Source organism: Cheilinus undulatus, linkage group 24 (assembly GCF_018320785.1).
Source record: "Cheilinus undulatus linkage group 24, ASM1832078v1, whole genome shotgun sequence".
NCBI classification, from domain to species: Eukaryota; Metazoa; Chordata; class Actinopteri; order Labriformes; family Labridae; genus Cheilinus; species Cheilinus undulatus.
This window is the reverse complement of record NC_054888.1, coordinates 7,994,599-8,014,993: the sequence shown is the minus strand read 5'-3', so window position 1 is coordinate 8,014,993 and position 20,395 is coordinate 7,994,599. Positions and strand designations below refer to the sequence as shown.

At 39.6% G+C, this 20,395-nt stretch overlaps 1 protein-coding gene across 1 annotated transcript in view; it reads left to right on the top strand.

Moving 5' to 3' along the window:
* Nucleotides 1–20,395, top strand: part of cckbra (cholecystokinin B receptor a) — a 77,664-nt gene that overhangs the window by 47,370 nt on the left and 9,899 nt on the right. The window contains exon 3 of the mRNA XM_041782208.1: nucleotides 10,425–10,686. Within this exon, the coding sequence (XP_041638142.1) occupies nucleotides 10,425–10,686 (262 nt within the window). The remainder of the gene's footprint in view (nucleotides 1–10,424; nucleotides 10,687–20,395) is intronic.

Below are 20,395 nucleotides of genomic sequence, written 5' to 3'. Positions count from 1 at the left end.
CTGTAATGCTGCTGTGTCATATGCTAATCCAGTAGCCTGTTTGTGAAATAATTTAGCCAAAAGAATTTTCAAAACAAGGGAGCGTCCCGCAGCACCTGATGCCGACACTACAGCAAGACAATGGAAAAGGATGCTATAGAACCAGGTGGCATGTTTTTGTATATTTATCTATTATTAGAAGAATTGTTGTGTACTGTATTAAAGATGTAGGGCTTGAGCCAATCATACAGGCACTCCTTTTTTCCTTACTATTTCTGAGTCAAAACTACAGCCCAGCATGGAGACACAGAAACAGCATTGGAGTGTTAAACAACAGAAGCAAATATGTGATGAATGCAGAAATTCAGTGGCTCTGAAAAGTCTACAAACCCCTGTTAAAATGCCACATTTTTGCTGTGTCAAAATGAAGTGAAAATATCATTTCAGAACTTTTCCCACCTTTAATGCAGCTCATAACAAAAACAACTCAGTAGAAAACATGAAAATTATTCAAAAGAGGAATTCATAAAAATAAGAAATAAAAACCTGGTTGCATAAATTCGCTCACTCCTAGAGTAAAACTTCATCGACACACTTTTTGATTTTATTACAACATTAATTCTTTTTAGGTAGGAGTCAATCTGCATAACCCTTCTCCACTTGGTAGTATTCTCCCACTCTTCCTTTCAGAATCAGTCAGATTACAAACATTTCCTGTGCCCAGCACTATTCAGGTCACCCCACAGATTTTCAGACAGATTCAGGTCTGGGCTCTGGCTGGGCCAGTCTGTAGATTTTGATGTTTTCTTTAAACTGTCTAGCAGATACCTGATAGTTTGTGCCGAACAGACTTGTGTTTGCAATGGTTCAGAATTCCCTCCACCTTAACTAAAACCCCAATTCCAGCTGCACAAAAATGTTTTTTTTTTTTTTTTTTTATTCAATCATTTTTATTCCAAGAAAAATCAAGGGTGGAAAAAAGCTCTGTAATGATTTTTCTTTGCATATTTTTCCAGCATAAAAACGTGGCATTTTAACAGGGCTGTGCAGACCTTTTCGAGCCAGTGTAGGTAATGAATCTGAGAAATTCACATTTGCATAAACGCTATTAACGTGCGGAGTATGAAATAAAAGTTGTTGTGGTAAATTCTTTAACTCGTCTAAGTTTTCTTATTTCATTCCACTAGCCTCCATTACAAATTGGCCCTGGCCTCGGATTTGGCGTCCCCTGTAATGAGACGGATGGTCGAGTGAACCTGGATTGAAATGTTGAATGAGATGATAAATTTTGGCTCAACGCTCTCGAACATGACTCTTAAATCCTTGGACAAGGAGTATATTAGTCCACTTTGAATTTCTCTGAGCTGTCTGCTTACCTACAGCTCTGCCATTTATTTAAATTACCGAAGGATGCTGGGAGCTGAGAGCATCACCTGGCAGTGCACCGTATGTCAATACAACTAAGCTTTTAGCATTTAAGTGTAGGGATTTAAAGTGGTAGTGTGGCGGAGGTTATAGTCTTTGCATTTCCTTACACTGTAAAATTGCTATCTATATCAATACTGCTGAACAATGATTCAGACTAATGGTGGTTGGCCATATAGAAAGCTATATTTCCTTACCTCTAATGCAGTTTTATCATGACTGTTAGGAAAAATAACAGTCATTTCTTCTTTCCTGCCTCCTCAGGACACATCACTCTTAAACATAACACCAGCCTTGCTTCTAACAAGGTTTTTTTGTCACTTTGACGAGATTCTTTTACTTCTTTATATGTTTATCTCCTTTATGCCAAATATAAGACAAAATTAATTCAAATTCAAGTCCCGAAGCCTAAAATAATGTCACGATTTGTTTGTAAGAGCCTTATTGGACTACAAATCTTAGAGTCAAACACCTGACCATCCTATTTCAGTTATTTGGTGGTGTAAAATGTCTAATTTTACATTAACTTGCCTGTTTTCTTGCATGCAAAGCATTTCTGAAAAGTATTGCATAATGTCTACATGAGTAGATTTAGGGTTAAGCTTAGCCTCCTCCACCCCAGCCTCCTCCTTTATAGCATAAAGCTTGTTGAACTCTCATATTCAGATTCATGCTGCTATAGATTAATTGCTTTTTACCTAATTTTGTTGTACTTAATACGCATTATCATAAATATATCTATCCACGTGGGGTTTTCTATCCATGACCTCCCTGGAAAGTCTAAGCATGCTGCTTGACTAACCCAGGGAGCATCTTATGAGCCAATAAAATGGTTAAACGTGTGATGAGAGAGTTCCTGAATGAACGTGTATTTTTAACATGCTAATGAGTGATGTGCATAAGCTTTATAGAAACGGTTAGTAAATTGTTTTTGCCAAGAACAGGGCTGTGCCCTCCTTAAACTTTGATATAAACCCGACTGGGAGCAGTTTTGCAGGATGAAGCCGTTCACACATCCTGAAACTCTTTGATTGTCTCAACAGAGCTTTTTCTCCTCTCATCTTTGAGACTGTTGTTATATCCTGTGTGAAATCAAGATTAAACATTGATGTTTTATTTCAGCTCAGACCATCATAAACCTGACCAAACTGCAGCTTAAAAGGAGACATTACTTAGAGGACGACCTTAAAGGAATATAAGAGCAAAACTCTTAAAAGGAACCCAACATGATCAGACGAATTCACCTAATTGGATAGATTTTTGTATCTCTCATATGTATATTGAACAAAAGTCTTATTAGATATTTGCATTTTGAGTAAATTTGAGCTTGTAAACTCACCAGGAGGCTGCCAGGTTTTGGTCTACACTGTTAGTGTGTTGTCGTTTGGCCTCCTCTGCCATGCCTATGCAATTACTTAATTGCTTAATGCAGACCAGAGTCACACTACCCACCTTCTAGTCAGCTCTTGTTACGGGATTTTAAAGATTTCTTGAAGACGACCATCTTCGATGCGAAGAAGTTGACAAAGCGAGAAATGAAATTGACAGCCATCTATTCATTTAAATGCATTTTTACCAACATTATTTCCTCCACTTTGTTGGACTTATTCACGCTTTAATCCAGCCAAAATCATTCTTGCACTTATGACGTGATCATGTCAGATACTCCCTTAAATATTTATTAAACAGCTCAATTATCCCTGTTTTTTAAAACTGATTTATTAGCCTCTGTTTTTCTGCAAAAAACTTCACCAAATACCCATCAATGGAAATATCAGGACTGTCTTGGCAGGTCTTTGTGACTCTTGTAGTCTTTTTCTATGAAACCAGCTCTCCTCAAGGTTTGTTTACTAATTAATGCACCGTTTTCCATAACATGATTTTGAAGGAGAAAAGCGGCTAAAAGGTTGCAATGCCAGCCTTGTTCATTAAACCATTTATGCTGGTATTTGGTTGCACAGGAAGCCAGTTTTTCAGATGAAAATTAGGCATTTAAAGTGAGTCTAATACAGCAGATTTTGAGGTAAATTTCTTCAAGTAAGTACAACAATCATCAAAGAGCTTTATGCAGCGTAAATTAATGGTTTTATTATCTTCATTTACAGCATGTTTGTTTCTTCTTAAAATGCCCATTATCCTTTAATCCTGCTGTGTCTGTTTGTTTTGTAAAGTTCCACTAAAATGTCTCTTCTTCAGCTTTTCTCCTCATTACTTCTGTTGTTTCTTTTGATAAATGTGCATCCTTGAGGAGAAAAACAAAAAGGCCAACCCCCCCCTAAACCTCTGTATTCTGTTTTCCTCATTTACACAATCAGAGCTGGGCATGAACACCTTCCAGCATCAACAATTCCCTGGAAGCCCCCCGTCCCTCACCTTTCCTCGATGCTTTTCAGTCCTCTCTGTGAACATGAAAGAGATGTGTGGGTGTGAGAAACTTGCTGTGCGAGACTCTTACAGTGCCGGCGCTGCGATAAGATCTGCATGTGTCGACTGTACCACCCACTTAAGTCCTTCTGCTTCACCGGAGCTTCGGCTGGACGTCGTAGGCGATCGTTAGTGCACCGAGGCCAGCGGTCAGTCAGGATTGTGGCATTGAACGAGGTTGGTGGCCGCTCCACTTTGTGCTCTGCAGAAAAGTTTGTCACCCTCAGCGTGAGAAAGTGTGAGAGAATTTGTAACACTGGTTTTATGATGTCAGCTGGAGCGTGCTAATGAGTCACCCCTTTCCTCTGTTCTTCCGTGCACAGAAATAACTCTTTACAAGACTTAGCGAGTCGTCTGAAGTCTGTCACTGCAGATATATAAATACAGCCCTCCTGATGAATCAGTGACTTAATAAACACTAGCATTAAGATGACTAGACTTAAATTACTTTTGTTACTTTCTCTAAACTCATAACCTCTGAGTTTTCTGCTTTTTCATACATCACAGAGTCTCCATCGTTGTTTTCTATTCTCACATTTAATTCCAGTAGATCCTTTCATAGGAGGACAAGGGCACAACATGTTTGGGAACAAGTGGTGTTATGTCTTGTCTTAACCCTCAGGCCCTCCTTTAAAAAATCACACTCTCCCTCTTAAAGCCCTTTTAGGACATTGGATATATTTAGAAGTATTGAAAGTAAATGGAATTTTTTTAATTTAAATTTTTGGTTCTTAACTCCAGTCCTCATCATGTATAACAGATGTGAATTATTTTTCATAATTTTTACCCTGTAAATGCCAGTTTATTTACACAATGCCACATTTTCTGACAAAAAATGAACCATTTCCTATTGGAAAAATGCAAATCAGATTTTTTTTTTGTGTGCAGGGATTATCAGTCTTGGATATGTCATTGATTAGCAGCAACACTGATTTTGACATACTATTGAGTTTTGTGTAATAACAAAAAAAAAAAAAAAATCACACTCTCCCTCTTAAAGCCCTTTTAGGACATTGGATATAATTAGAAATATTAAACATGAAAGAAAACCCTTTTTTTTTTATTTTTTTTATTTTTGGTCCTTAACTCCAGTCCTCATCATGGATAGCAGATGTGAATTCTTTTTCATAATTTTAATTTTTCACCAGACTCTGACATCCATAGAAAACACCCAAAGTAGTTTTAGTTGAAATAATTAATTTCACTTGCCTACAGTCACTGATATATCCTGTTAGTTCAAACAAGGCCATTATCTCCCACAATGCCTCTGCAAACATTAAAAATTGGTGAAAATTTGGCGTCTTTTTTTTGGTGTGTAAATATTTTTACCTCTGAATGACTGAATTACAGAGGAATTAACAGGATTTCTTCTTTCTGTATTGCAGTGGTAGTACAATGAAAATAAGTCGTTTTAATTGTAGTCAATGAGGCCTAAAAGGGCATTAGGAGGGCGAGTGTGTTTTTTGTCTACACAGTGGAAATTCTGTCAACACAGTGTGAATAATAAAATTTCAAAAAATCATTTAAAAAATGAACATCTCTGTCAAATATCATCATCTTAGCATGATAACTGCCAAAGGGCAGTTTTTTGCAGATTGAACCTCTGCCTATGATTTCTGCTGATAGACTGCCTCTCCAAATTGCTCCTTTTATACCTTGTCATGTTACTGACCTGGGATGATTCCATATTTTAAGAAATGACTGGCAGCCCTCATAGTAAGTCACAGACTTTTGCTGATAACCATACCTTGTCGTTAACTATGATTTGAAGTATAAAAACTTGACATTTATCATTAAAACATGCAAACAGCTGTGTCACCTAGGGCTTGCAAAAGCAGAAGGTTATACAACATTGCAATAGTAATTAACTGACAATACAAAGCGTATTGACATGTGATGTTTCACCAAACTTTGCACAAGCTATAGTAGTCATGGTAGGAACAATAATGAAGAAGCTTGCCTGTGCCTGCAGCAGACTCATGAGCCTGTTCCTTCTTTTAGTTCACATGTTTGAGAGAGAAGGCCGTCTCCTCTTCAGCGTTGTGGCGGAGCGAGCGTAAGTGTTATGCAGGGGAATAATGGAGGAATGGGACAGGGAGGGGGGTAAACTAAAGTAAAAGGCACGATCATTTTGGATTTTATTGAAAATCTGTACATATTTATGAGTTACTCATGGCACCAATTTCAAAACAGTGCACCCAAGAACTCTTCTGGGAGCTATCAAGGACAATTGGAGCAATGGTGTGACGTGCAAATTAACGCAGACGCACAGAATATATGGCCACCAATTATGGTGACTATATATGCTAATGAATTTGTGGAGTTTTAGGTTGGACCAACAGACCTACAGTGCTTAACAAATTTATTAGACCACCTGTCAGCATCATGAAGTGCTTTAATGTGGACTCTTTACTTTTTAAGTGAGCTCTCGACGTTTTACCATTTTAAACAGGAATGAGGGATTTCAAACTGAATTCACCCAAATTTGAGCCGGCTCACTGGGCTTCTCTGAGAAGTCAGAAATTAATCAAGCATAACATTCAACCTCTAAAACTCATTTTTCTGTTCAGGAATGCAAGTAAATAACTATAATTTGACATATTAATCAAGAAATAATGATGTGCTTTACTATTTTTCTTTTTTTTTTAAATCAGTACATTTGAAAATTCATGGATAACAATAATAATTATATTTTAGCATTAAAAATATCATTTGGGTTAAAGAGCTTCTACATATTGGTGTATTAACCATTGCAGAAACATAAAAAATGATTTTGGTAATTACCAATGCTGTTAATTTAGGGCAGCTGTGGCATAAACCTTACTTTGGGTGGTGGTCTAATAAATTTGTTAAGCACTTTATATCAGTTTAAGTTTTTTTTTTTAAATTTATCCTCATTTGTTAAACTCTAAAGCGTGATTTAAGGACTTAATTTCATTTCTTTGTTCATCCTCAAACCTTAAAGTGTGTTAAAAGGACTGAACTGAATAGCATGTTTAAATATTGGTATCAGTATCAGCTAAAAAGAATCTGGATTTCATCAAAAATCCAATATCATGCAGCCCTAGTAAGATTAGTTGCAAAATGCTCCTCCAGGTATTTTTCACTTACTTTTCCAGCCTCTAAATGCCCCGTCCCCGTCCCACGTCTTAGCCATGCCCCGGCTAATCGCCATACTGAAACTGCTCTAGCCTGGCTATGCTTCGCTGCTCCTTCTGCAAGCTTCCCTTTTGCAACCCTTCTCCACCCCAGCTCCTCCTCTATGCTTTATCTGACTTAATCAGCGTCATTCTGTTGTCATTCATGCCAGTTCTGCTCTAGTTTAAATAACTCTAGTATAACTGTTGTTTTAAATGATCATATTCACCAGACTCTCATGCCTCACACTTCTCTTTTAGCACACTCTTAGGAGGTATGTCTCACTGTTTGAAGCCCCATGTTATGTAGTGGAAATAGAACTGGAACTACAATATGTACCTGTCCTTCTCATTTCGGCTAAATGTGCAGTTGAATGTAGTGTCGTGTCAGGTTTTATATCAGTATAGCAGCAATCAAGAGAATTGTCCCTTTCTAAATGAGTAGAAATGATTTTGATCATGTACAGCAGAGTGTCTCCAGCTGCTTTTGGAGTATAAAGACATTTAGACGGCTTTTTTGCTGCAGTGATGTTCTCTTTGTTCTGGAGTATCCATTCAAGTAACCTCCTTTTTTCTGAAAGGCAGGAATAAAGACAAAGCCGTTCCCTTGTTCCTATCATACTCCATATCAAATCCCACACTGTTCTCCGTCTTACAAACCACTGCTGCACTCCCTGCCCTCGACAATATCCGCAAAATCCTAAAGCTCCTGATAACGCTTTTTACAAGAGAAAGAAAGACAAATTTAATCGCAGGTTTATAGGCGAGATCACCGCCGTTTCCAGAGAGGACAGACTGTTCTGACGAAACCACAGAGCGGTCCAACGCTCAGCATGGTTCCTGTAGATTGAGCTGCATGCTTATAGGAGAATGCATAATGAGTTCCTCCCATGAATGATAATGAAAGCTATTGTTTGGCCTGGATAAGTTCCTCGCTTGTAACGACACAATGAATGGGGATTAATATGTGACAAGCAAACAGTGGAGAGAGGATGTTCCTTATTGTTGCAACACCGGATCAGAATGATGGATTATTTCCTATGGGGCTTCTCTCTAGCAGCTAGTACCACACAAATAGGTTTATTAATGCTATTTGTCTCACCTGGCTCACTCTTGGATCACATGCTATGCAGTGACTGAGCTGCTGAAACTGCCTCCCCCTCTTTAGCTGATGCATATTCATACATGCAAATGCGTCTAGGCCTTGAATTTTCTATGAAGGCATTTAGCCCTTATTACATCCTATAGAGACAGTGTCCTTGGCTTGGCAGAAAGGTGCTGGGGAGCTCATGTGTCGTAAACAGCCACTGAAGTGCTCCTGTGTACTTGTTTTATAGAGTCTAATTAGGCTAATTCAACTGCTAATCAACTTTCTGTTGCAAATACAAGGCTAGATGATGTTTTCGAATCCTTTTTTTAGCAATAAACCTATTTTTTACTGAATGAAAATGATGTCTATGGAGATCTTTATTTAATTTTGATTAATGTGAATATAATCAAGACTTGTTAAACCAAAAAGTCTGAAATAAATCATAATTGTACAGCTTTTCTCCAGAGATTTTAGTCAATTTGCATTAGCGCTGGACTTGCATTTGTATGAAGTTATATAAATGGGTTTGAATATTTCTGATAGACACTTTACATAGCAGTTGTAGATATCAGACAAACACAAAAGTGGGATATAAGCTCAAGCCCATTTGCCAATTCTAACCAATAAGTCCAGTTTGGTCTTTTCCCATTTGGAAGGGTTATTTTTGGGTTTCGTTGGAAAAATTAGGGAATGCAAATAAAAAAACATTGTTTCTGGTATAATCCCTCTATTGAAGTTCTCTGGAGTGGAGCTACATGCTCTGCGCACTCTTAACTAGTTGCCAGAATGATCACTTTTACCTTTTTACTATTTATTTTGAGGCTTTTTTAGGAATGCAGATTAAAAGAGGTCAAGTCAATCGGTGCTAGCAGTCTCACAGTTAGAGGAATAGGAAGTGGAAGGTCCATTCACTGGTTAATCAGTATTCATGGCTACCATTACAACATGAAGACAAAAGAACACTCCAAGCAACTCAGAGAAAATCTGCTTACAAACTGAGTGTCCAAGAAGGAGACGAGTGAGAGACCACCAAGACAGCTATGACTACTCTGAAGGAGTTACAAGCTTCAGCAGATGAGATGGGAGAGACTCTACATACAATAACCGTTGGCCGGGTTCTTCACCAGTCAAAGCTTTATGGGAGAGTGGCAAAGAGAAAGACACTGTTGAAGAAGACTCCTTAAATCTCCACCAGAGTTTGCCAAAAGGCATGTTGGAGACTCCATGGTCAGGTGGGAGGAAGTTCTTTGGTCTGATGAGAGCAAGCTGGTGCCTTTTTTAGGCATCAGACAAGAGACCACCACAAATATACCACTGTGAAGCATGGTGGTGGCAGCATCATGCTGTGGGGAAGCTTCTCGGCAGCCAGCTCTGGAAGGCTGGTAAACATTGAGGGTAAAAGAAGAGGGGAAAATCTTGGAGGAAAATCTTACTGAGCCTGCAAGAGAATTACGGCTTGGGAGATTTCTTTTCAACCAAGACAATGACCTGGAGCACACAGGGAAAGCTACACAGAAACGGTCTAAAGGAAGACAAGGTGAATTTCTGGACTGAGCCCAGACCTCAGTCCAATTTAGAATTAGCAGCTGGCCTTGAAATGGGCTGTCTGCATGCAACCTGACCAGTTTGTCAAAGAAGAATGGGGTAAAATTGCAGTGTCCTAAAATGGGCAAGCCTGATTAAGACCTACCCACACAGACACAGACTGTTAATGCCTCTTTTTTCATGTGGTACCATACTACTTACATGGGCTACGCTGCCAAAACCCTCCTGAAACAACCCCACTTAAATTTAGTATTATTCTTTGTCAGCCTTTTTTACATGAATATTACACGGAAGCTCTGTAACAAAGCTCCAATGATGTCTTTGTACTTTCACATTTGATATCAAACCCAACAAGGTCTGATGATGACAGTTATGCCATTTTGAATTAGTTATTACTCCCGTTTGTTCCACCATTCTCCCTCCCTGACATGTGAAGCAGTCCTGTCTTGAATAGGCAATGTAAAAGGGGATTTTGACATTAACATCAAACAGTTAGAGGGTTCAAATACACAAAAATACAGGTAAAGCATTGGTACAAGAGTTCAAATTGTGCTTGCACACTGGCAGAGGATACTAAGTCCTTTGGTGATACCAAAAAGTCTTGGTGTGTCTAAAATGTAAAGGTTTTTACTCTGAGGAGCATCAATGGTCGAGAAGTCATTCTTAAAGGTTGACTGATCACACCATTAGAGCATACTTTTAGTATTGGCCTTGTACTATGAATATCAAGACCAAATTTCATAGCAATCTTGACAACATTCTGATTTCAGGCCTTGATCAAAATGCCATGGTTTATCTAATTACCCCCCTTCTCTTCTCTTCAGGGATCTCTGTCAGCATCTCCACCTTCAGCCTTGTTGCCATTGCCATCGAGAGATACAGCGCCATCTGCAACCCTCTGAAGTCTCGGTCGTGGCAGACGAGATCCCATGCCTACCGTGTCATCGCCGCCACATGGGTGGTGTCGCTGCTCATCATGGTGCCCTATCCCGTCTTCAGCGTCATCAGGACTTTCCCCAAGGCCAACGGCACTGTCGGCCATATGTGCCGCCTGGACTGGCCGAGCCAGCAGGCTGAGCAGACCTGGTAGGTTTCCACCTAAAATAAATAATATAGAGCCAGTTTGTAGTCATTAATCAGCACATCAAACTAGTCTCTGATGTGAATTTCATGACAGAAGGAATACTATCCATCTTGCCAGCATGACGTGTGGTAATGAGGCTTGTCGGAAGTTTTAAAGCAGTGACAGATGCCGTAGTGATTAGAGAGCTGCACAAAGCCAGTAAAAACTTAGTAGAGATAACCCATGCATGACTTTAAACTGCTGGATATTTACCCATAACCCCAGAAAGTGGATGTAAAAAGATAAATAGAGGGAGATTTATGAAATTAATTCAGTCAGCTCGGCTTGGTTCAAAATAGGCAGATATGCCCTGATTTGCATTTTCATGTAATTGGATAATTTAAAGTTTCACTCCATGATAAGCAGGACAAACAATCAGACTTTTTTTTAAAATTATTACTCACAGTTTGAACACCTATTGAATTTTGATGAGGACCTTTTAGGAATTCAGCTCGAATATCTGCATAAAACTTCAGCTCTTCCACTGTTTTCACAGCAGCACATTCAGTCCACATGAGCCTCTTAATTTATATGGGTGTCCAGGGAAAAAAAAGGCTTCTTTTTATTAGCATTAACCGGCAAAATTTTCTCTCACAGATGGGGAACTTCATGATTGCTCTTTTATATGGATTTATTAATATTTCAGGGTTTTAAGAGTTTTTCTCTAGTCAAGAGTGACAAGGTTACAGCCTGGTCACGCCATAAAGGAACAAAGAAAATAGCTCTGCAGAGCCTTTTTCTCAAGCCACAATCTTTAGTGTTGAAAAATGAGAAGTAGAAGAAGCTGTAGTTCCACAAGTGTCCACTTGAGGCTAGCATCAAAAGTCAAAGAATCCCCATTGGGTCCCATGTTAAGATGTTTTTTTCTACAGCAGATATAAACGTGTTTACAGCCTGCTGCACCCAACAAATTTGGTGTAAGTAGCTCATGTCTTAACCGGCACTCCACTTCTTTGCATGCATCTAGACTGGAAGTATACCGCTAGTATTACTGTGTACTGCTGAGAGCTCATCTACCTTACCATTGCTAGTAGATGCACCAACTTCTTTTGGCAAAAAAGGCCCCGGATGGTACTAAAAGAGCAACACAGCTGCAGAGTAACTGCATAGTTTGGACTTTGCAGAATGAAAGAAATGGTCACAAAGGATGGTTTAAACCTATTTTCCCTTGGGAGATTTAAAGACTAGGGGCAACCTATATGCTTGATTTTACGGTAAATAACAAAATGAAAATTGTATTTGTATTGATAAATGATATAAACTACATAATGCGCTTTTGAAACTTGGCTACAGCTCACATTTTAACCCCAAAAGTGGAATTCAGTTTGCTGTGAACAATCTCAGATCTTTGTTTTTTTAATATTGCCCAGTTCTCCAGCATAGTGAAGTTTGCTGATGAAAAAGCTATGATGGATTTGATTAGAAATAAAGAAAATTTCTTACTTGAACACTTAAAAAACAGAACCTACTGGTGTCAGGATAATAACCTACTTCTTGAGGAAGACTGGAGATGATAGAGGCATTATTGTAGACGCAGTAAGGAACTTCATCCTTTTATGTCATAGCTCATAAATGGACATAGGGCCAGCATCAAGGAGGACCTGACCTTGAGATTTCTAATATCAGAAAAGGCAAAGACAGACTGTTCACCTCCAACACTGAATGAAAACCTTCATGTCCTTTCAAGTGCTGAAACGTCTCCACTCCTGCACCTCTTAGAGCCTCTTGTCAAGAACATCCTGGTAAGGAAAAAGCTCCAAAGAAGACCACATGGCCCTTCAAAGAGATGTTTGTTCAGCTGAAGATTCAATAGACTTTGCTCTTACCAAAAGGACTCGCGTTAGAGAAATACGCCTCTCTTCCTGCTGACGTCAGGAAGAAGATAGCGGATTCAGCTGGCCTACAAAGAATCACAGGATTTATTAAAACAAGTAATGCTCCAAGAAAGCTTTGCTTTTTAGTTTTATTAACTTTTTTGTCAATACACTTGAAGTTTAATACTGTTTTGGAGTTAATTACAAGTTTCTTACAGCAAAAAGAGCTCAGTGTGGTGCAAAGCCTTAGCCATTCACCAATATGTAGAATATAGCTTTACATTGCTCTGCATTTACATCAGTTACAACAAATGGAGAGATGTACTCTTCAGAAGGCAGCTGTGTAGCTCTGTGCTTCGGCTCATTGTCTTGCTGGAAAAATAAATCTTCTCCTAAGCCATCATTCTCTTACAAACTGGATAAGATTGTCCTGCAGGATTTTCCTGTATTTTGCCTATTAGTTTAACCCTTTACCTTTACAAGCCTTCCAGGGCTGGCTGCCAAGAAGCATCCCCACAGCATGATGCTGCCACCACCATGCTTCACAGTTGGGATGGTGTGTTTGTGGTGATGTGCAGTAATTGTCTGATGGCCAAAAAGAATCATTTTGGTCTCTATCAAAGAACTTTTGTCTCCCACATGCCTTTTGGTCACTCAAGTGGAGATTCAATGTGAGTCTCTTTGCCACTCTCATAAAGCTTTGACTGGTGAAGAACCCAGGCAACAGTTGTTGTATGCATCGTCTGCTGAAGCTTGTAACTCCTTTAGCGTAGTCATAGGTGTCTCGGTGGACTCTCTCACTAGTCTCCTTGCACACTCACTCAGTTTGTGACGACGGTCTGATCTAGGCAGATTTATGCATGTGCCATATCCCTTCCACTTCTTGATGATGGATTTAACTAAGCTCTGGGGGACATTTGGCGCCTTGGAATATTTTATATCCATCCCCTGACTTGCACTTTTCAAAAAATCTTTTCTTTAAGTTAAGTGTTTGTCTTTTGTCTTCGTGGTGTAATGGTAGCCATGAATACTGATGAACCAGGGACTGGATGTTCAAGACACAGGTGTCTATTATACTATACAATCACTTGAAACACATTCACTGCAATAAAGTGATCCCTATTTCACTTATTGTGAGACTACAAGCACTAATTTGCTGGACCTCTTTTGAATTAGGGCAGTCACTCCACAGTCAATTATTTTACTTTACTTATTTTTGTTTAATTTACATTACTTTGTAGACATCTGTTTTCACTTTGACATTAAAGTGGTATTTTTTATAATTTTTTATTTAAAAAAGTGAAATTATAATGACCATGATTGATTTAGAATAAAATCAGTAAAAGGTTAAAATACCCATGTAGGATAGTACTATTCTTATAGGCGATGTATATACTGATTGTAGTAAGATAAGAGAGGCTGCTCGCTCTGTTTATATTGAAGCCCCGGTTTACATCCAGATGACTCTTCAATGAAATCCTGCACTTGGTTGGAAATAGCAGATTAGTCTATAATTTTTGCCTTTGCATATTTGGTGTTGTCGGCAGGATTCAACACACCTTCAGTAGGGTAAAACTAACCTGTCTCATGACAGTCTAAAACTTCAGAAACCTGGTATTAGAGATGAAGGATGTGAATGCTCACCTAAACTTTTCTCAAAAGATTTCTTAATTTTGTCAGGAAAGAGCTGTCAGGACTGGGTATTTCCTCTATAACTACATAAGAAGTGAAAAAGGAGAGGTAAAAAGTAGCTAATGGTGGAGAGACGTCTCCTAAAAGTCTTGTCGTTTCTTTTGAACCCTTGAACTGAAACCATAAAGGGGGTTACAGAGGCAGTGTCTGGAAAAAGAATGAAATCATTAAATGGGAGACGGGTTTAAAAGGTGCCCAGGTAATACTTTTTGGGCCTTTATTAAAGACGGTTTGAAATGGAGCTTTTTCCTATCATAGCAGAGGTTGTTCGGATATATAAAAAGGAGCTGTGGAATACTCCATTAGACAGAGATACTCGAGATAATTTTTCTGCCCTTTCTATTTCTGCCATCTCGGATGCAACATACTAGTTTGCCATCATTTCCAATTAACCAGATAGTTTCTCTGCTCTTGACCGCACGCCGAAGAAGACTGAAGAGGAAAGCCTATAAAGGTCAAGAGAGAAACGATTGCCTGGGTAGTTTTGACTGCTCGATGTTTGGAAAGACACCAATCCATCTTACTGCCCTCTGAGGGCTGATTAATGCTGCTTTGTTGTTAAAAAGTAGATGTATAAGCAACATGGACAGCATCTCTGGATACATCGCTCAGGGATTTTCCTGTAAACAACTCGAGATCCTGCGGGAAAGCACGATTAAAATAAATAAGGAAGCTGAACATAACAAAAGCTTGTACATTTCTTGACTTGACAGCCTTTTGTGGTTAACACTTGGAACAATTCCCCGTTCTCCGACTGTCCATCAAAGTGTAAAGCTTCTCTGGGAAAGACGAGGCAGTGGGAGAGCGGTTAATTAGTCTGCTCAGTGAGAGGGAGAAGGAGGAGGAGAAAGAGGAGAAGTCTGAGCTCAAATGTCAAAAGTCCAGATGTGTCATGAAGTGTGATGTCCTTTTAAGTTTGAATTCTCCAGTTTCATCTTCAGCCATCATGGCTATCTTTTGAATTACACCAGGGTTAGTTGGGGTTAAAACACCTTCTCTTTCTGTACCTCTGACTAAAGGAAAATGGGACCCTCTTCTGCAGCTAATGAAGCAGTACATGGAGTTATTGAAGCCGATAATAGAAGAGAAAGAAATAGATCTAAAGGGCCATTTCTTGTCAGGTGAAAGGCAAAATGAGTGCTTTTAACTTATATAATTATCATAAAGTTCATGACATTGACAGTTTTAGAGTCCCTCTACTTCCCAGCCAATTTAGGAACTTCCAAACCAGTAATGGATATGATTTCATTGATAAAAAGTAACATATTACGACTTGTGCACATGTTGTTTTAGGATGACTCCTGAGGCGCCCAGGAGGCAGATCAACCAGTGAATCGAAAGTTTTGCCTTCTGTCTCAGCAACAGACCGACACAATGCCGCTGTACAGCTGCATTGCACCAGTCTGTCTGTAAACTTCTCGCACACAAGACCCTTAGACACTTGAACTCCTTCACCGGAGGCAGAGACTCATTCCCCACCCTGGAGAGAACAATCCACCACTTTCTTTGACTGCACCTTGAGATCCTGTCCATGAAAATCACAAATGTAATCAGTGATAAGGGGATGCCCTGGTGGGGCCAACACACCAACTCCAACTTTGGGCCAAGGATGCAGACACAACTCTCACTTTGGTTATACAAGGACGTGATGGCTCGCCGCAACAACCCCGGACTCCCACATTCCTGCAGAACCCTCCACATAACCTTCTGAGGAACACGAGCATAAGCCTTTTCCAAGTCCATAAAGCACATGTTAACTGGATGACCAAACTCCCATGCTCCCCTAAGGAACTCTATAAGGGTAAAGACCTGGTTCAAAGTCCCATGGCCATGACAAAATCTGCATTGTTCCTCCTGAATCTGAGGTTCATCAGTTGGCCAGGGCCGCCTTTCCAGCACCCAAGAGTTAACCCTCTATGGCAGGCTGAGTAGCCTGATACACTGATAATTTGAACATACTGTCCGTTCCCACTTTTTAAAAATGGGAACCACCACTCCAGTCTGGCACTCTTCAGGCACCATTCCAGACCTCCATGCAACATTGAAAAGACGTGTTATCCATGACAGCCCAACGACATCCAAAGATTTCAGCCTCTCAGGGGAAATCTCATCTACACCTGGCGCCTTGCCACCAGGGACCTTTTTGACTACCTCAGTGACCTTTGCTAAGGATTTTGAAAGGTTCCCCTGGATCATCAGGCTCTGCCTCCTCCTTGGAGAATGTGTTAGCTGGATTTAAGAAGTTCCTCATAGTGTTAAGGGATTTCTAATCCTCCAATGTCCCTACTCCAGGTCAGCAGTTCCCCTCACCTTCTGAGAATCTGATACGCCTCATGGTTTGCCAGACCATCTTTGCGGCCAATGAAAGTCATTCTCCATAGGCTCCTCCCACACCCCTCTTCCAGAAACAGGCGTCCTTATACTATAATCACTTGACACACATTCACTGATTCCCAGTTCTTTAATAATGAGACTATTAGTTTAATTTGTTTTATCGACATTACTTTGCAGAAATACTTTTTGTAGGCTCTGTATGTTGTGTGACTTTGGCTAGCATCAGGTCATTAGACTCTGCTGACTGGGCAGAAAGGGTAACAAGTGAAGGACAGGGACTCAACTTTCACCCAGAACTAAAGTCTGTCCTTTATCAAGCTCTTCTTCCTTTTGCCTCTGTCTGGTTTCATCACGACTGAGACTAAAAAATCAAAGAAACAAAAGGAGAAAAGCAGGGTGTAGTGCTGAGAGCTGATTGTCTAGATTGTCTCAAAAACAAAACAGACGGCATGGTGGCTCTGCTATCTCGCTCACTGAAAGTTGATGGGATCACCTACCAGAGTCTCCCTCCCTTTCTGCTCTAAATATAAATCTGTTCTAATCATTTCAGATCATCCAAAAGAGAGAATTTTAAAAACAGAGTCACAATCACTATTGTAAAAAATGGATGTGTTGGTGTACGCCATCCGTAATATTTTTGCACTACAAAAGCAGCACTCACATGTGTCTGCTGAAATATGTATAAAGAGTCAGAGGGTGAACAAAAACTGTTTCGGAGAAATATCTAAGCCAGTGGAGTATGAGAGGGAAACAGATGTGTCTTTCTCCTCAGGTACGAGGCTCAGCCAGGAATCATATCCTGGCGCCGCGTCTGAGAAGAATCATAAAGGTGTCAGTCGGTACAGCGGTGTCAAAGATGAAAACTCGGCCTCAGTGGGAGCAAGTGGGCCGAGCATTGCTCAGAACACTGAAACACAAAAGACTTTCAATCTCTGCTGAAATGAAACAAATAAGTTACATCAGTTCTATAAATAAAGGTTTGTTTTTGATGGATAGTGAGCCAGGAGGGGAAACACTGAGAGCTGACGGAAACATCACGGCCTGATTTACAACGTGTCGACAAATCGGCAGCTCATTGACAGCTCTCACCACGCAGTCATGTTATCATGATTTGTCTTTTCATTCAGGGCTGAAACGCCGTCCAACACACCCGTCTACTGATGAGTGGCACACTTGAGAAACTATAATAGTCCACTGGGAGCTTTGAGCCAAATATCTGCCAGTAATGGAAGGTAATAAGGACGCCTGAATATTGAAATGACTGAACGCCAACCCTTCCTCCCAACCATTAACTTTTCATTCTGTTAGACATTATACAGATTACCCTGGCATGCACACTTAATCCAAAAATCACCTAAGGTAAAACTGAAACTACTGCCTTAAACACAGCTCAACTCAAAGATGTAGTGTCCTATAAAGCTCTTTTATGATGTTAATATCATTTAAGGACAATCACAGTCCCAATCCAAGGCTGCACATTTCCTCTTCATCCTCCTGCAAGAATAAAGAGGAGCCTGTACGCAGCCTCATAGGCAGAAATCACAGCTAAAGACAAATGGGGACTCTCTGCTCATCATTACGTTCATCGCTCTTTGGACAAAGTTAATATTAGTGCAGTTCTGGGTATAAACATTTTTACTGAATTCTCTCCACACGAAGGAAAAGACTAAGGGCCAGACTCTAGCTTTATAAAGTAAATCTACCTTACAATAGAATTTTGAAAAGAAATGAGGGCACTAAAAGAAAATTGGTGAAACTTTAGTATTAAATCCTAAATAGGGCACGAATTGCAAAATGCTGCGACTTATCATCGAATAGTTGCTGACTCATTTTACTCAAATCTCATCGTCAGAAATCACCAGGCCTCCTCTGGGGATTATGAATTTTAAAAGAAAGAGGACAATCCATCTCAAAGTTGGGATATTACAGTCCTGCAGACTGATACTTCCATCACAGCTCTGCTGTAAAATCAATACTGCACAGCTACTGAGTTTAGCCACTGTAATTTCACCCCGGCCTGCCCACAGACCTGTGGAGGATCCCTGAAAAACCCAGAGAACGGGCCCCTTATTGATGATTGGTGCTAGCGTAACAGTGACCTCCTTCTGGAGCTGAAGGATGTCCAGCTATTATTGGGTCCTGATGTTCAAACTATTTATTTGTGCCACTTTTTACCCCTTTTACCACTGTTTCTTCCACTGTATGTAGTTTTTCACCCCTTTCACCACTGTTTCTGCCCATTTCAGCCCTTTTATTGATGTTTCTGCCCATTTTTGCCACTTTTGTCCACATTCACCGATTTATCAAAATTCTTACCAATTGTTGCCACCCTATAACCCATTTTACTTTAATTTTTGTAACTTTTCTTGCTACTGAGCCTATTTTTTTGCTACTTTTCCCACTTTAAAACCATTTCAGATATAAACCACCATTTTTTTGCCATCTTTAATCCATTTTGCCCATTTATAGTCATTTCACCACTGTTTCTGCCCATTTTTACACCTTTCACCAATGTTTCTGCCTAAATCTAGCTACTTTTTTTACCCCTTTCACCTCTGTTTCTTCCCATTTTTTACCCTATGACTGATGTTTCTGCCAATTTTAACCTTTTGACTAATGTTTCTGCCCATTTTTGCCAGTTTTTACCCCTCTTACCACTGTTTCTGCCCATTTTTGCCACTTTTGTCCACTTTACACCAATTTATCAAAATTCTAACCAATTGTTGCCACCCTATAACCCATTTTACTTTAATTTTTGCAACTTTTCTTGCTACTCTGCCTATTTTTTTTGCTACTTTTCCCACTTTGAAACCATTTAAGATATAAACCACCAGTTTTTTGCCATCTTTAATCCATTTTGCCCATTTATAGTCATTTCACCACTGTTTCCGCCCATTTTTATACCTTTTCCAGTTTGCACCAATTTATCTAAACTGTAACAATTTTTTTCCCCCACTTTTTTACCTTTTTACTACCATTTTTGCAACTTGCTGCCACTTAACCCATTTTGCCAGTTATTTACTTTAGTTTTGGCTTCCTTAACCCATTTTAACCACTTTGCTACCTTTCATACATTTTTTCCAGATTTTAACCCCTTTCACCAGTGTTTTTACCCATTTTTTTTGTTTTTTGTTAAAGATTTATTTCTGGGCCTTTTCATGCCTTTATTTGATAGAGGAAGGACAGTGGATAGATTTGGAAACAGGGAAGAGAGTGGGGAGAGACATGCGGTGAAGGGCCACAGGCCAGATTCGAACCCAGGCTGCCCGCGTACATGGGTAGCGCCTTTAAACCACTCGACCATCTGCGCTCCCTTTTTTCCCACTTTTAAACCATTTCTACAAATTTGTGTACCATTAGTAGTTATTAAAATGTAAGGTTTTGATCCTGATTGTGACCTTTGACCTATGATTTCTTAAAGCTCATTCTTGAATCAGAGTGGGCATTTGTGAGAAGTTTGAAGAGTTATCTTCAAGTATTTCTTGAAGTATTGCCATTGCAAGCATGTGATGAGTATGTGGGCCACATTGACTTCTCAGTCTAATCAATTCATTCTTGAGTAAGAGTGGACATTTGTGGTACAGTTGAGGATGACCACTTGAATCATGTGTATACAAGCAACGGATGAACATGAGGCCTAAAATCCATCCGTGAGTTTCCATAGACATGTGCTGTTTCCTCAAATAGTTCTTGAACTATTTTGTTTACAAGCAAGGGATGAACATGAGGCCCAATTAATAAACTTTTTCCTTGACTCAAAGTGGAAATTAGCACAAAGTTGGAGGAAAATCCCTCAAAGTTTTCTCCAGATATCTTGTTCAGAACATGACCT